Genomic DNA, 17,979 nt, shown 5'->3' on the forward strand with positions numbered 1-17,979 from the left:
TAAGCAGTCTGTAGTCTGTTTTCTTTCGTTTTGATTTTTTCTGTTTAAAAGTAGACATGTCTGTGAGAGGCAAGTAGGCTACCTTATACACTCAGTTTCGGTTCATTTATGAGACGAGATCCAGTTCACGTGCCGGCGCCTCCGTTTCTTATCTATCGTCTGCTATTTACTTCTTATTTATTAAACCCAGGCAATTGGTTGATGAAACATTGATTAAAATTAAGATACAATTAATGCAAAACGAAATTCAGGTTAAAGAAAGGTTTTGTGTTTTCTGTTTGAGGTCTCTGTGAAAGTTTTAAAGCATTTTTTATGCCGCTTTCAGAGCGCTCACGTCCGTAATGGAGAACACGTCCATAACATTGTTTTTTCCTCATAAATGCAAACCGGAAAAATAAAATAAAACAAAATTAATATTTTATGTACTGTGGAGACTGAGCGCCAACCCTTCTTCATTCGCTGGGTAGTAGCCTACTTTGGTTTGTGCAGTGTAATTCACATAATCAGTAAAAATATATTTTGCGTCCAAAAGTTTTTTTTTTAAGAAATCAGAAATCCCTCGTGGCTACGCCACTGCCACATTTGAACCTGACTGTGTTAAACACACCACATACTCAAGAACATCAAACCAAATGCTTGGCTTACATTAATGTGTAATATAAAATCTGACCATGGAGTTGACTTTGGCGGAAAGCTGAAAGTGATTGCTGATAGGCTGTCCCAATCAGTGGCGCCTGCACAATCCAATCACGTTTGAGAGGGAAACAACAAATTGAGGGTTTCCGAGAATTTTTTTTTTTTTTTTTTACTCGTGTACTCACGGTTATGGATTGAAATGTATTGGAGTAAAGAGTACAATATTTGCCTCTCAAATGTACTTGAGTAAAGTCATGAGTACTCCCCAAAAATGATACTTGAGTAAAGTACAGATCCCTCAAAATTGTACTTAAGTACTGTACTCAAGTAAATGTACTCCGTTACTCTCCGGCTCTGATTATAACATTAGTGGAGTTTTCTCAAGGGAAAAAAACTCACAGTGGCTCAAGCAGATCCCTCAGGAACGGATCGTGCATGCTCTGAGTTGTCTGTCATTAAGTATCAATTTCTTAGACACGGATGCACACACTTCCTGAAGCATTTTTCACAAGCCATGATTACCTTTTTGAAATTTCAGGTTGAAGCGTACAAACAAAACAATAGTGATGTGACGTTCGGCACCGAGGCTTCGAAGTTTGTATCAAAAAAACGAAAACATCTCACATGAACCACTGTACCGGAGCTTGATTCGTTTTACCATTACCATGTGACCAGTGACGTCCGAAGCTTCGTTTCGACACACAACCACGTGACTGCTTCATATTCGATTAAAAATTAGCGCAAACCCCTTGCGCAGGTTTCGAGTGTCATGCGCTTCGGTAGTGAAAAGAGGCCGTTCGGAAGTCTGGCAGCATTTTCAGGTCGTATCAAGTCCCATGTGAGAGAATATTCTCAAAGGCAGGGGAAGTAGTGAATAAAAAAAGAAATAGACTTAGCCCTCACTCACTGTTGAACAAGTCCTGTTCCTTAGTAAAAAAAATCTTTAATTTCTTCAATTACACAACTCCCCAGTTCACAAGCACTTTCACTACCTAGCCTTTCACCATTCCACAATAGCTTTCTTTTTGATTATATACAGTATGCCTATATGAGCCTTGCCTATGAACTCATAGGTTTAGGACTATGGTTAAAGTTTTAAGGCTGCATTTGTTAAACAAAGCAGAGTTAATTTGTCCTATGTATTAATTCTTTCATAAATTAATTAATCTCTCATTTGTTCATACATTGTGTAAACGTCAACACTAACACTGATGATTTTATTGCTTTGTGGTTTTCATAGCACAAAGTGATTTATTAGCCTGGTAATACCAAACTCTGCTACTTCGCTTTGCTTCGTAGACAGAGTCTACGCATAATTGAAAAGTGTTTTCTTTCTCGGTGGGGCGCTTGTCTGAAGTATAAAATCATTGGTTACCCGTAAGCCAATCATATAACGTTTGGTTATGACGTGTGTTATTCGCCAGCTCAGCCGCATCGAACTTCCACTGTAAACACATGTATGATGCGAAACGAAACCATCGAGCGAAATACCGGAGTGAACATGGCTGACCGAGTTTCGCTGCCTCCTTAACCTGATCCTCCATGAGTGCAACCAAGGGGGACACAATCACAACCATCGCCTCCCCAGTTTCTCGCTGACGATCGGTAACTTAATAGTTGATAAATTAAACTTTTCCCAAAACCTGTCGGGAGTAGGGCCACAACATCACCTCCATTCAAAATGTTTGACTCTTCTTGTTCGGGCTTCAGTTTGCAAATGCCGGGAATTAGGAGTGTGACGAGATCTCGCGAGACTAAAACATGACGAGATTTCTCGTCGAGTGAAAAGCTGTCTCGCGATATCGCCATGACTGAGCGTGAGGGTGAGATTACCATAGAATATTCCACCGCTACACTCACATTCGCCTAAACTATCGTTTTGCTGTTTGCATAAAAAAAATAAAAACCATTATAAACTAATGTAAAAGTCTGCTCTGCTCATCCAGCACGAGTTGCCATTGCAATCAGTGCAGCACGAATCACAGTTCACTGATCGCGTGAGGATGGCGGAGGATTCGTTGTGCAACATAGACTAACGTCTGATAAATGTCTTATTGTAGAATGCACGCTCAGCACCGCTGCTGCCTATACACAGAGTACGCGCGATCACGAAAGTGAAAGTAAAACACAAGCTCCCTGGTGTGCATTGCGCACAAATTAGGCCGCGAACATACAATAGTCCGTCTCCTAATACCCATCTCTGGACTGTTTATTTGCGGCTATGGTCTCAGTTTGCACTTCGAATATATTGAGAGAGTACTGTAATGTCTTAAGGACAACAGACAAATCGGAACGCAAGAACAACTGTAGAGACAAACACACCAGCCTCGTTTCTCTCTACCCGGCCTTTCCGAACTCACCGCATTAACCCTATAACCGCCGGTGCAAAATACAACAGCAATTTGAAAACAATTATAAAGAGTCTGTGTGCTAACTTTGATTATGGTTGCACTTGCACTTATTGTTTGCGCTTAATAAGATTTCAAGGAGTTCAGGAGGTCACACACAGCCTCAATCAGAAGTTCTGAAAGCTCTTAAAGGGTCACTTCACCCATTTCAACATTAATCTTTATTGAAAGTGGGTTATATATGTAGTCGAAATGTAAAAGAAATTTTGAATTTGGTGCCCCCTTGACCGAGAAAAGACAGAAAATAACTTTAGGGCGCATTTGTATGCAAGACAACAACTCCCACAATGCACCACGTTGAACAGCTCCGCAAGCCACTCCCACTAATCCAGAACAGCGCAAACATCAGAGAAAAGAAATCACTCTTCCGTCTACAAGGCTAGCTGCCAAAAGAGTTTGAAATTCATGTCACACAAAATGTCTAGTTAGTTGGCTGTGGCGAGCAGGACGAGGGCGAGGGGCGTGAGAGGACGGCGCGAGGCCGGTGGCGTGAGTGATAATGAATGACACCAGTGTGCAGCGGTCTCATATCTCTCACGGAGGAGCGGAGGCACAAAAGGAACAGGCCTGATTTTATGTTTTGTTTCTGTTGTGTGTGGCCAGCTAGCTTATACTTTTGTTTTGTATTTGTTTATTTTACTATTAAAATGTTTAAATGTTCGCCGTTTCCCGCCTCCTTCTTCCCACAACAACGAACCCCGTTACATTGGCAAACTCATTAGCGAATTACTCCTCGTTTGTATTTCTTTCTATATGGTGAATTATTGCATGATACCTGGATGTTCAGTCAGAACATAAGCGGTGCGACACTAGGATGGTTCACATCACAACACAAACGTCCGTGTGCTCGTCTGATTCTGAGATTTCGTCCAGGAGAAATTGCCATCGTTAAAGTTCTCTGCAGCAGAAGGACTCTATCTGTGTCCGTAGCTCACAGCGAGAGCACAGGCACCAGCAGTCCACCCAGCTCGAGCCAGTCCGGGCTCCTCGTCCGCCTCCTGTTCCTCCATCAGCCTCAGCTCGAGCCAGCCCGGGCTCCTCGTCCGCCTCCTGTTCCTCCATCAGCCTCAGCTCGAGCCAGCCCGGGCTCCTCGTCCGCCTCCTGTTCCTCCATCAGCCTCAGCTCGAGCCAGCCCGGGCTCCTCGTCCGCCTCCTGTTCCTCCATCAGCCTCAGCTCGAGCCAGCCCGGGCTCCTCATCCGCCTCCTGTTCCTCCATCAGCCTCAGCTCGAGCCAGCCCGGGCTCCTCATCCGCCTCCTGTTCCTCCATCAGCCTCAGCTCGAGCCAGCCCGGGCTCCTCATCCGCCTCCTGTTCCTCCATCAGCCTCAGCTCGAGCCAGCCCGGGCTCCTCGTCCGCCTCCTGTTCCTCCATCAGCCTCAGCTCGAGCCAGCCCGGGCTCCTCGTCCGCCTCCTGTTCCTCCATCAGCCTCAGCTCGAGCCAGCCCGGGCTCCTCATCCGCCTCCTGTTCCTCCATCAGCCTCAGCTCGAGCCAGCCCAGGCTCCTCATCCGCCTCCTGTTCCTCCATCAGCCTCAGCTCGAGCCAGCCCGGGCTCCTCATCCGCCTCCTGTTCCTCCATCAGCCTCAGCTCGAGCCAGCCCGGGCTCCTCGTCCGCCTCCTGTTCCTCCAGTCCGCCCAGCTCGAGCCAGTCCGGGCTCCTCGTCCACTCCAGTCCGCCCAGCTCGAGCCAGTCCGGGCTCCTCGTCCGCTCCAGTCCGCCCAGCTCGAGCCAGTCCGGGCTCCTCGTCCGCTCCAGTCCGCCCAGCTCGAGCCAGTCCGGGCTCCTCGTCCGCTCCAGTCCGCCCAGCTCGAGCCAGTCTGGCTCCTCGTCCGCTCCAGTCCGCCCAGCTCGAGCCAGTCCGGGCCTTTCGTCCGCTCCAGTCCGCCCAGCTCGAGCCAGTCCGGGCTCCTCGTCCGCTCCAGTCCGCCCAGCTCGAGCCAGTCCGGGCCTTTCGTCCGCTCCAGTCCGCCCAGCTCGAGCCAGTCCGGGCTCCTCGTCCGCTCCAGTCCGCCCAGCTCGAGCCAGTCCGGGCTCCTCGTCCGCTCCAGTCAGCCCAGCTCGAGCCAGTCCGGGCTCCTCGTCCGCTCCAGTCCGCCCAGCTCGAGCCAGTCTGGCTCCTCGTCCGCTCCAGTCCGCCCAGCTCGAGCCAGTCCGGGCTCCTCGTCCGCTCCAGTCCGCCCAGCTCGAGCCAGTCCGGGCTCCTCGTCCGCTCCAGTCCGCCCAGCTCGAGCCAGTCCGGGCTCCTCGTCCGCTCCAGTCCGCCCAGCTCGAGCCAGTCCGGGCCTTTCGTCCGCTCCAGTCCGCCCAGCTCGAGCCAGTCCGGGCTCCTCGTCCGCTCCAGTCCGCCCAGCTCGAGCCAGTCCGGGCTCCTCGTCCGCTCCAGTCAGCCCAGCTCGAGCCAGTCCGGGCTCCTCGTCCGCTCCAGTCCGCCCAGCTCGAGCCAGTCTGGCTCCTCGTCCGCTCCAGTCCGCCCAGCTCGAGCCAGTCCGGGCTCCTCGTCCGCTCCAGTCCGCCCAGCTCGAGCCAGTCCGGGCTCCTCGTCCGCTCCAGTCCGCCCAGCTCGAGCCAGTCCGGGCTCCTCGTCCGCTCCAGTCCGCCCAGCTCGAGCCAGTCCGGGCTCCTCGTCCGCCTCCTGTTCCTCCATCAGCCTCAGCTGTTCTTCACTATATCGCGGCTTGTAAAGATATCCACGAACAGCGGATTCGAGCAGCAGAATTTCAAAATCCTCTTCTTCCATATCATATTTAGTTTCTTCCATATCATGTTTAGTTTCTTCCGTCATTGTCGTAACTTCCTATCTCCACAGCGCTTGTTAGCTTAGCTTCTAAACAAGATGGCTGATATTGATTTCAGTATCTGCAAGTGAAGTCCCACCCACTGATCTGTGATAGCTCTGTTAGCGCATTAGGTCCCCCTATGGGCGGGTTTGAAAGGGTTCTAGTGCTTGTAGTCTTTACAGAAATCCCCCCTTTTTACACTTCTTCCTACAATGACGTCAAATGACGATTTTTGCGTCATTGTAGGAGAAAGTAAAAAAAAGGTAAATAGCGGATTTCTCTCGTCTCAGGGGAAAATGAGAGAATGTTGCACGACCATTCAATAGTATGACTGGGTTTCTAACAATGGACCTCTTAATGCAAATGGGTGAAGTGTCCCTTTAAATGTACAGTAAGGGCTGAAGAGACTAATGTGAAATCATACAGAGAAAAGCCAGTCAATAAAAACCTTTTACAGTGCTTGTATATTGTTTTCTTTCAATGCATTTGATAATTCATACTCATAATGCATGTCATTTCAGGTCTACTTTATAAGATTATTAGTTAAACATTGCAAAATGCACCTGCATACTATTTTTCCAGTTATGAATTTTGTCATTGAGGATTTCTGAAAAATTGTGCAAAAATCTCGTCTCGTCTCGTTCTCGTGAACCCAATCTCGTGTCTCGTCTCGTCTCGTGAAATAAGCGTCTCGTCACACCCCTACCGGGAATATTCTCCACAACAGAGCGAATTGCATCCCGCATCTCCATATCCGCGGTCGTTTTCGATTTCCCTGACCTAAAATACAGTCTTAAACTCGGCCCTTAGCGACTACGTCACGGCTCTCAGCCCGCCCTCTGTTCGCTGATTGGCCGGCTGTTTTCAGGCCGGAGGAAAACTGAGAGATAGGTCGCTATCTCAGACTGAGTACAGAAGCGAACTGAAATTGAGCGGAAGTACGAATTCTGACGTAGTCAGGCTAGTGATTTATAACATAAAACAATAAATAAAAAAATTGGGAAAGGTAGCTCTTCCACCCTTTGACCACAAGATGTCGTTAGTGTCAGGGCTGGACTGGGACAAAAAATCGGCCTGGGCATTTTTGGCCCAGACTGGCCCACTATATAACACAACCGAACTTTGCACGCCCTTGAATATGTATACCAACTCCTATTAAAACCACTAATGCCATAAGTGAATAGTAGTGAGTAAGAGTTTAACCGATGAAATAACTATAAGTTGAACTATACTCCACAGAATCCTAAAGAAAGTTATAAGCTGGGATAGCAATACCGTTTTTTTCCCACAGGTTTTTGTGAAATCTGTGGTGAGTGCACCTCTGTCCCTCTAGGGGGGTTGGGGGGCATGCTCCCCCGTAAGAAAATTTTGTGCTTTTTAATGTTAAATTCATCAATCTGGTGCACTTTGAGAGTTAAAAATAAAGAGCTCCAACCCATATTCAGTGTGCAAATTGAATAAAGAAAAACTCAAAACTCTTTTAGTTGTGATATAGTGTCTGTCTACATTACACTACTACATAATAATAGTTATAATATTAATCCCATGGCAGTAATAGCCATATGTTGTAAAACAAATGCACTGAAAAATAAAAGCAACTTTCATAATTAGTTTCGTACTAATTTCTATACAGAGAAGCACATGATCTTTTATTTTGACGGAAACGGCATCGAGCTTTTATTTTGAAGAAAAATATGGTTTACAAACTCATTACTCATTATTGTCTCATTACAATTCTAATAAAATGCGTAATCGTCAAATATGCAGATGTGTAAATAATGCGTAACTGGGTAGTGGGTTCCTACATAGCCTAATGGTGTGTTCACACCGAACGCGAATTTAATTATTTGGGCGAGTAGATTACATACAAAGTCAATGCAAAGACGCGAATAGACGCATCATTCGTGCCGGGCGTTGCGAATGACGCGAATTGGGCGACGCGTTTGCCGCGAATGTCTTCCGCTCAAGTTGAAAAATTTGAACTCGAGCGAATGTTCAAGCGTCTCTAACTAAACGCGATAGACGCGTATTTGACGCTCTATTCGCGTTCGGTGTGAACACACCATAAGTGTTGTGACAGTAGCCTAGTTCTGCTTACCACAGTTCTCTGCACTCACTCATCTCTCTCCTTATCCTCCTCACTATCCTCATCAGACACTTGAAGGGCCTTTGAAGTTTCTTTTTTCACGCTATTTCTCTGCACATTCCTTGTGTTTCTTCTCCATCGCTCTGACTATTTTGACAGATACACACTGACATTGCTCGCTCACTCAGAGCTCAAAGGGGGAGGAGTTTAAAGATGTGATTGGACCAGCCCAGTGTCAATCAAGAAAATAACCAATGGGCTGCTGATTTACTTGTTTCATCATGCGCCGGTCTGTGAGAAAAAGAAAAAACTACGTGGACTTTTTTGTCCAATGCATTACACCGGCACAAAGATCCCAGAGCCGCCAATTAAACAAAACTAAACAATGGGCCGCCGATGTACGAGTTTTATGGGCCGTTCAGACAAAAAAAAAAAAAAAAAAATTTAAGTATGAGATGCATCGGCCCACAAAGCACGTCGGCCCACCGGGCAAATGCCCGGTATGCCCGATGGCCAGTCCAGCCCTGGTTAGTGTGCACCGTGTTGAAAAGCTTCGAGTAATGAACCAATTCACGATACACTTGAGGGGAAAGCCTCATTGCTTCACAAAGCTTCATTTCACCATCAGTACAAAACAGTCCCTGGGAGGAAATGTTCTCCAGGCTCCCCTTATATACTTCCGGGTCGCACTAGTGATGATGTCATAGGCTGTCGCCGGCCAATAGGATTGCGTTTCAGACACCGGTTCGCGCGGAGGCGTTCCCCATAGCGCTCTGACGCAGTGCGAGTTCCCTTTCTAAAGGGAACCAGGAAAATACTGAGTTCTGGGTCTCAGATGTTTTCTAGGATCCTCACCTGAACTAACTCAGACACAATTAAGTCCTTTTAATAAATCAGACCAAACCATTTTATAATGACAGGGGTCTCACACAATATCAATTCAAACTTCAATACATCAGAAAATACATAAAATATATAAACATATGAAATCACATTCACCATTAACACACCAAAGTATACTTTATGCACAACACATTCAAATTAACAAATGACGCAGACAAATATGGACCCACAACCTACATTTCCCATAATTCCCAGCAAAAGATATAATCAGGAAATGCCACGGCCTTTTAATAACAGGCCTCTGACACACGCCGTCATGGATCCCGGCAGAACCACGGGTAAGACACACAACAATTCAAAACAAAATGAAATAAAATGTAAACCCATATCTCTGTCAAATTGTTGTTTTATTTAATTACTACCATGCACTGTAGTAACGAGTTATTGCTCTTCATCTTTAATGCACACATAAAGAGACCATATGTAGGTAAATAATATTAAAGAAATAAAGTAAATCAATAGAAATGTTTAAACAAACAGGCCCTCAAAGCAAACGAAATATAAATCTCTCCTGAAACAAATAAAAAGTAGAAAACTAGAAACATTCAAATGTATTAAGTGTGGCCTTAGCCATCATATTGAGCTTTAATGACACACACACACACACACACACACACACACACACACACACTATACTTTTTTGGAAACTTATAAAAAGGCAAAATAAAGTTAGTTTTTCAGTACTTGATCTGTAACGCTCACTTGAAGACCACACGTGTTTGAGATGTGTGGAAACAGAACTATAAGGTTTCTGTTCAGTGAGGAGAAGCTGTGCCTGTGCTCGACAGCTTGTGGTCTGTGGTGAGTTTATCGTCTACATCTGTCGTTATCATTCTGACCAATGTTTCAGTAAACAGAGTAGTGGTTTTAATGCCTCAACTCACTTTACTCAAAACATCAAAGGTACAGCTAGCAGATTGAAGAGGAAATATGAATCAACCACAGATGCTGCATGATAAACTGCCTTTAACATGACTGGTTTGAAACTAGGGCAGTCTTCTGTAGGTGCCTGCAAAACGAGACTTATGTCAACACACACTATCAGTTCCCACATTCCCAGGGCATCAAACCCACGACCTCAATATGGATGATGGCATTCTCCACGGTTTGAGCTTCAGAACTGCTGCTCAGCTCAGATCGAGGAACCTTGGGAGCTTTGTGCCTTTTTGTTTATTGTAATAAAGTGCATTGAATAGTTTATAGTTTATATGGCATTTGGCTGTTATTGATAAAATTAAACCAGCAACCAGTATGCCACGCTGGTCCCAACATGAAAACCGTAACAGAGAAAAGTGTGTCTGCTCTGTTACGAATGTAACTGGGGCTTTTCAACTGGGGAAACAATTATTTTGATTGGATTTCATTTATAAATATTTTTATAGGTTTAGAAAACAGACCAGATTGGAGCCATTCCACCGAAAGGGTGACATTTCTGTCCCCAGGACATTATATGTATAAAATTGCATGAAAATTAACTCTAAAATACATTTTATTATTAAGCAAAATATCATGCACATTAAGCTAACTACAAATTTAAAATATATAACTAAAAACATTAATAAAAACTACATAGAACACAAAAAAATGGCATTTTCTGCATGTCCCCACTCTCTATCTCTAAACTTTACCATGAAATATAATGATTAAAATCCTTCAGAAATCAGATTTTTGTTGCATTGTTGTGTGACTTTATATCCAATCTACTTTAAAATGAAAAAATAAAAAAACATTTGATCTAATATTTTAGATAAAATACACATTTTAGTCATGTCCCCGGGTTTACATTCAGTCCTGTTACCCTAACACATCCCCCCTCTGAAAAACTGGGAATATTCCACAAGACACATTTTCAACAGGAAGTCGCATCATCTGGATCTTCTGAAGGCAATGGGGCGACCATAAGTAAGTCCTCTCATTTTAATTTCTGTATATTTGATGAAATTTTAACTATGACTGAGGAGGTCAATCACAACATACGGTACTGTTACCTAAACTTTCTCTTAGATTAATATTTTTTATTTTACAAATATTAACTTTTGGTAAGGCACTAGAAATGGCTCAGTGTCCTCATGCTATTAGCATCTATGCTATGTGGCCATATGCCATGTATTTGATAACTTTTTGCTTAAAAACTCAATCCTGTTCCTTTCAGTCCTGTTACTATTTTTTTCTTTTTCTAAAAAAATTAAATTAAACCACTATTTTTATCAGTTTTATTTGGCCCATAATTTATACAATTATTTAATAAATTAAATTCTAAAAAAAATGTATAAACTTGAGGCTTCGGCCTTCTTTAAAATGAAAAAATGGCTTTGTGTTTTTTATTAAAATACACCTTGCCTTAATAGTGATTTTATTGTCACAAATATCAATTTTTTTAACATATAACCAACAATTTCTTTAAAATAAACACTTTCTTGTGCGGAAAACAAAGGAATTAATTGACATGCTTTTAAACTTGCTTTTTAAATGGCACATGATTTTCGGTAACAGGATTGAGGAGACATGCGCCCATCTTCTGCTTAAAACCTTGTAAAAAAATAAATAAAGTTGCCTGAGATTGACCAATACACATTTTGAATACTTAAATATGTGTAGTATTAGATTCAATGTTGAAAAACATAAAAAATAACAACAAGCAAGCAAATGTCACCCATTCGGTGGAATGGCCCATTGACATTTATAATGTTTAATTAGATTTAATATTTACATGCTTTCCTGAAAACACAGAATTTGTGTGTTAGACATAGATGCGTACACACTGTCACTGATTACATAGTGTATATTTTACAGTTTACAGTAAACTATTGCCTGCAAACTTTAATTTCATCTCATGCACGAAATTGGTTGAATTTGCATTAATTCTTGTTATTCTTGTTAATAAAGTATTCTCTACTATTTAGCCTAGAGAAACGCAGATATTTTTTACCTTCATCATAAGTTATTGTAGTTTATGTTTCACTTATATGTAAAGCGCTTTGTATTTTCAGAGGAAAGCAGCCGGTCTATATGTAAAGCAAGTCCCTCCTTCTCTGTTCTTCAGAGTCCACACACACAGATTCATCGAATGAGCTTCGAGACATCAGCAAATCTCATTTCAGGTAAAACCATTTATCAGTTAACAATTATTTTGTTTTTTAGATTTTTAGACAGTTTATTTACAATTTGTGATACAAAAATGAAAAAAAACTTCCAGTGATTGTTTTTGTGTAAGTTAAAACTGCTTTTAAATGTTTTGTGATTAGTTTGGACAAAGGCATCTTTGTCAAAAAGGTATTTAGCTATGAGAAGTACAGATATTTTTGTTATCTTTAAATAGTCAAAGTACTTGGCTCACATTTCTTATTGAACTTGAACAAGAGTGATATGAACATGCTGATTATAGGTGAAACCCAGACCTTCTCCTGAAATGGAAACCGGCGAGCTCATCTCAACAGACAGAGGTACAGTCGTCAGATTAAAGGTGACACAAGAAAACGGTATTGTTGTTGATGGACAGGAGACCGAAGGACAAAATCTAAATGCAGTTCTTAAAGGATATTTGAAATTGCAACCAAAGGCATTGGGGGTAATGCATTTACTTAATACCACATCAATTATAATAATACATCGTTTTATGAATTTTCTGAGTACTTAATTTCTTCTAGATTACTGCATTCATTCACACATGTATGTCATGCCATGAATGAAACACCTGACCTATATCTGCCCTTAGACTGTCCAGGTAATGACTGGAGTGGTGGTCTTCTTTCTTGGTGTTCTCCTCACCATCAATGACTACAATTACCCTGCTATTCTGGTCTATAGTGGCATCACCTACTGGGGGTCTTGCATTGTGAGTTTCACTTAATGTTTTCCATCTTTTGCCACTCTTTTTTTAATTTCCAGAATGAACTGTGAAATGCCGTTTCTTTCTCAGTTCATCATTGCTGGATCTCTGTCTGTTGCTGCGCAGGATAAACTTCATCCTTCTGTGGTGTGTACATACCACTTAATAACTGATATGTAACTGAGAGAATGAGGGAAAGAAACAGAAAGCCCAACACAGGGAACACAAGCAGTCTCTCACAACAAATCACATTTGAACACCCTGGGACGTAACACCCTACTGAAGAGTTTCTGCAAGCCTTTTTAATGATCTGTTGTTTGAGTAAAAGTTGTATACCCCCTCAGTGTCTGAAACAAGTACATTCTGTCTTTGTATAGGTCAAAGCCTCTCTTGGAATAAATGTGTTCAGTGCCATAACTGCAGGACTCGCCATTCTTCTGATGTCCATACAGTTAGCAGTAATATCAATGATGGATCCAAGTTTATATGCTGAGGTATTACAGGTCATATTTTTAATTCATGTGTAATGTGTTGTCATCTGTTTTTAATTCGTTTTTTTTTTGTTTAAAATTCTAAAATACTTACTGTCATATGCTAGAATGACTTTTTTCTTCCTTAGGCGCCTTTTTAAATTCATTTTCTATTGGCAGTGAGAGTTTTGCGTGCGATTTAGCCGCGTTCTGCGCCTCATGCTTTTGCAGGAGCGCTCTGAGCGCCTGAAGTTGAAAAAAAAATCAACTTGATGTCATTAAGTTTTTTCCCCCACTGTCCAATCAAATGAATGGAGAGGCGGGCCTTCGCGTTGTGTTGACGGAAGTTTACATTTGCTTGGAACGTTTACACTGAAATGATGGAGGAGAAATTTAGGGTGGCTGTCGCGGGTTATCCGGAGCTGTACATCTCTGTCTCTGTGGACTCGCAACCTGAGGGGAACGGCAGGTCTTGGGATTGGTACACCAAGATGATGGCATCACTATCCAGTGGCCAAACTCTGCTTGGAGACAGCCTTACCCTTCTGCTGGCCTCCGTAACAGACGAAGAGCTGGGTCTGAAGAGCTGGTCTGAGGTGCTGAGGCTTTCTGTCCACGTATAGGTGCAGAGCACGAACGGTCCAGAGAAAAGCCAGGGCTGGGCCTGCCTCCTCCGGGCAGTGCTGAAGCAGCCTCTTATGAAGCAAACCCAGCGGTGTTACCCTCTTGATGTGGATGCCATATACCCCAGGAGCCTGTGAAAAAGTTTCAGTGGCCACATTCTGCTCTTGATTGTATTCAAGCAGTTCAACACTGACCGGACACGTTCCTCTGTGAGGCGCGCCATCTGTTTGACAGAGTCCAGCTCCATACCGAGAAAAGAGATGCTCTGCACGGGGGATCCTCTGCAGTTTGCTCTTTTACCAGTTGATCTGAAGTCCCAAATGGCTGAGGTGACTGAGCACCATGTCCCTGTGTTCGCACAACTGCTCCTGAGACTGAGATAGTATCAGTCAGTCTTCGAGATAGTTGAGGGTGCGAACACCACGCTCTCTCATGGGAGAGTCTCTCCTTCATAGAGACACGAAGCGACAGGGACAGCCCGAAGGGTAGGACTCTGTACTGATATGCTTGACCCTCGAACAAAAAAAGCGCAGGAACGACCTGTGTCGCGGATGATCAAGATATGAAAGTACATGTCCTTCAGGTCGATTGCTGCAAAACAATCTTGGGGACAGATGCATTCGAAAATGCGTTTCTGCGTTAGCATCTTGAACGGGAGCCTGTGCAAGGCCCGACTCAAGGTTCGCAGGTCCAAGATTGGCCGTAACCCACCGCCTTCCTTGGGTACGAAGAAGTACGGGCTGTAGACGCCGGCCTTTATATCGGCTGGAGGGACCGGCTCTATTGCGTCCTTCGCCAGTAGGACTGCGATCCCCGGACGCAGGAAAGGGGCCATTTGTTCACAGAGTTGAAGTGAACGCCCTGGTCTTGGGTGGGCGCCGGGCGAACTGAATCGCATAGCTGAGTCTGATGGTATGGAGGAACCAGCTGGATGGGCTGGGAAGCGCTAGCCAGGCTCCCAGAGACGAACCAGGGGGACCAGAGGCACCACAGACATACCCGCAGTGGGGCAGCGAGGTGGAAGACAGGGACTCGACTCGGAAGGCATAGAAAAGCGACTTCGAGTGCAGGAGCGCAAAGGAGTTTTCCCATTTTCTAGTGACGCAATACAAGTGAACTAGCCTGGGTGCCAGCCCGAACCCCGCCCACAACATTTTTTGATCGGGAAGTTCGGTCTGGACTTGCTCCATTGAGGAGTAATTATGATCGGTTCAGAAATCGTCGGGCCAATCAAATTGCCAGGGCGGGCTTTATACGATGATGGACAGATGATCTGCAGGGACGTAATCCTCACGTTATCAAAGAGCGCTTGGGTTGAACTGGTTTCCCTCAGAGATGACTGCAGCTGGAGAACTGAGATGTAGAGATTCCGCTATCGCGTCCGTTGTAAAAGAAATCGACAGCGCATTCATTTTAAAAGACGAACATAGAACTGCAATCAAGGCATTTGTTGATCGGAAAGATGTGTTTGCCGTCCTTCCTATGGGATTCGGCAAAAGTTTAATTTATCAGCTGGCTCCGATGGTAACTAAGAAGATGGGACGCAATGAAAACCCTGTGGTCGTTGTGGTTTCTCATTTGGTCGCACTCATAGAGGACCAAGTAAAAGAAGCAACACTCGTTATTTTACTTCTTCCAGCGTGCGTGCATTTGAGTTCTGTAGTTGACAACTGTGCTATGCAAAGTAGTTGACTAACTGCGTTGCTCTCATTGGTTGTAGGTCTATCCAATTGAGTGCAGAGTTATTTTTTTTTCCTGGTTCGGTTAAGACACGCCTCATAATCAAAGCCCTATGAAGCAGTATCAGACTCACATTCTGACTAGAATATGAGTATGACGAAGTCAGGCTACAAGTGAACCGTATCGATAGGGAACCTATGACTTCAGAAGGAATCTTTTGGTTTGTGTCGTTTCTTTTTTTAAGCTTGAATGCCTTGGTTACCATTTATTATAAATGTGTGTAAAACAGTCATCAAAATGTGTCCTGTTCACAGAAGAAAGAAAGTTGTATATAGGTTTGGAATAATGACAGAATTTTTTCTTAATTGCTTTATTATTCTTATTGCTTAAATCTATATCCTGATTGGTGGGACTCTCATAAGTAGCTCAAACTATGCATGCTTCTCAATAAATTGTGTTGAATGTTTTGTAGTATTTTAGTTTGCGGATCGTTGGAGTAATGCTGGTGTTCACCATTCCTCAGTTCATCATCTCCATCTGTGTCTCAGCATTTGCCTGCAAAGCCTCCTGTAACACACACTCTACACTGGTCAATGTGGCACTAAACTAGGTACATTATTTATTGGTGGTTTTATCCCAACAACCAATTGTTATTTGTGTTGAAGTCTATGTTTTTAGAGAATTATGCAAATCCAATAAATAAGCCACAAACAAAGGTATAGCTAGCAGAATGAAAAAGAAATATAGAGTTACCAGAATGTTTCTTGGTAAACTGCATTTAACATTGCTTCTCATGAAATAGATATAGGAAATATTAGTCAATCACAACATGCTTTATTGTTTTTCTCTTTTTCAATAAAAATAGTTTGTATGGTGGGTGGTTCTTGTTAGTAAAATTAAACCTGATAATAAGTCTGAGTGTCTTGTGTACTGACATATCTTATCTGTTACTTTCCAGGGATACTGAACCACAGTGAGGAGATCCTACCAGCCAAAGCTTGAGAGGAATTCATGCTTTATATACAGGTCCTTCTAAAAAAATTAGCATATTGTGATAAAGTTCATTATTTTCCATAATGTAATGATAAAAAATAAACTTTCATATATTTTAGATTCATTGCACACCAACTGAAATATTTCAGGTCTTTTATTGTTTTAATACTGATGATTTTGGCATACAGCTCATGAAAACCCACAATTCCTGTCTAAAAAAATTAGCATATTATGAAAAGGGTCTCTAAACGAGCTATTAACCTAATCATCTGAATCAACTAATTAACTCTAAACACCTGCAAAAGATTCCTGAGGCTTTTAAAAACTCCCAGCCTGTTTCATTACTCAAAACCGCAATCATGGGTAAGACTGCCGACCTGACTGCTGTCCAGAAGGCCATCATTGACACCCTCAAGCAAGAGGGAAGACAGAGAAAGACATTTCTGAACAAATAGGCTGTTCCCAGAGTGCTGTATCAAGGCACCTCAGTGGGAAGTCTGTGGGAAGGAAAAAGTGTAGCAAAAAACGCTGCACAACGAGAAGAGGTGACCGGACCCTGAGGAAGATTGTGGAGAAGGACCGATTCCAGAGCTTGGGGGACCTGCGGAAGCAGTGGACTGAGTCTGGAGTAGAAACATCCAGAGCCACCGTGCACAGGCGTGTGCAGGACATGGGCTACAAGTGCCGCATTCCCCAGGTCAAGCCACTTCTGAACCAGAAACAGTGGCAGAAGCGCCTGACCTGGGCTACAGAGAAGCAGCACTGGACTGTTGCTCAGTTTTGCATGCCATTCGGAAATCAAGGTGCCAGAGTCTGGAGGAAGACTGGGGAGAAGGAAATGCCAAAATGCCTGAAGTCCAGTGTCAAGTACCCACAGTCAGTGATGGTCTGGGGTGCCATGTCAGCTGCTGGTGTTGGTCCACTGTGTTTTATCAAGGGCAGGGTCAATGCAGCTAGCTATCAGGATATTTTGGAGCACTTCATGCTTCCATCTGCAGAAAAGCTTTATGGAGATGAAGATTTCATTTTTCAGCACGACCTGGCACCTGCTCACAGTTACAGATTGTTGCTTTATGCGGAGAGTAATTATTTCACTTCACCAATCTTCTTTATAGACACTAAAATGTGCAAACAGGACAAATGATCTGCCCTGTGTCCAAACCCATGGACTTCACCACACACAGCCCTGTCGGACAAGCTGCTCCACTTCACCCTCCTCTTCTGATGTCTTCTCATATCTCCTCATTTAATAATATTCTTTGTGAAAATAGTAAGCAGTAAACGGGTTGATTTCAATGTCTCATTACTCTACATTTTACACATGTTTGGTATGCGAAAGATACAATATAATTTATAATAAATACACGAAATTATGTATCGAAGCGGATTAAGGGGAGGTTTTTTTAGCAATACAAAACTAATGTGACACTGCATTATTTTAGGGATGAGGCACACACAATTTTATGTGTAAAAGGCCAATTGGATGGAAACAGTTTTCGATAATAAATAGCATAAAACTGGATAGAAACGTGTGTGTCATCATTTCTAGGTCTAGTTCATTATTAGTT

General features: G+C 43.4%; 1 protein-coding gene across 1 annotated transcript in view; it reads left to right on the forward strand.

The window, feature by feature from the left end:
• The window catches only part of LOC130082695 (membrane-spanning 4-domains subfamily A member 4A-like), a 42,732-nt gene extending 26,704 nt beyond the window's left edge, over positions 1-16,028 (forward strand). Inside the window, exons 3-8 of the mRNA XM_056247551.1 lie at positions 12,061-12,088; positions 12,201-12,383; positions 12,531-12,650; positions 12,735-12,791; positions 13,022-13,138; positions 15,891-16,028. Of these exons, the coding sequence (XP_056103526.1) occupies positions 12,061-12,088; positions 12,201-12,383; positions 12,531-12,650; positions 12,735-12,791; positions 13,022-13,138; positions 15,891-16,028 (643 nt within the window). The remainder of the gene's footprint in view (positions 1-12,060; positions 12,089-12,200; positions 12,384-12,530; positions 12,651-12,734; positions 12,792-13,021; positions 13,139-15,890) is intronic.
• The last annotated feature ends 1,951 nt before the right edge of the window (positions 16,029-17,979 follow it).

The sequence above is a fragment of the Rhinichthys klamathensis genome, unplaced genomic scaffold, assembly GCF_029890125.1.
Source record: "Rhinichthys klamathensis goyatoka isolate OS25496 unplaced genomic scaffold, OSU_Roscu_1.1 h1tg000049l_1, whole genome shotgun sequence".
Lineage (NCBI taxonomy): Eukaryota > Metazoa > Chordata > Actinopteri > Cypriniformes > Leuciscidae > Rhinichthys > Rhinichthys klamathensis.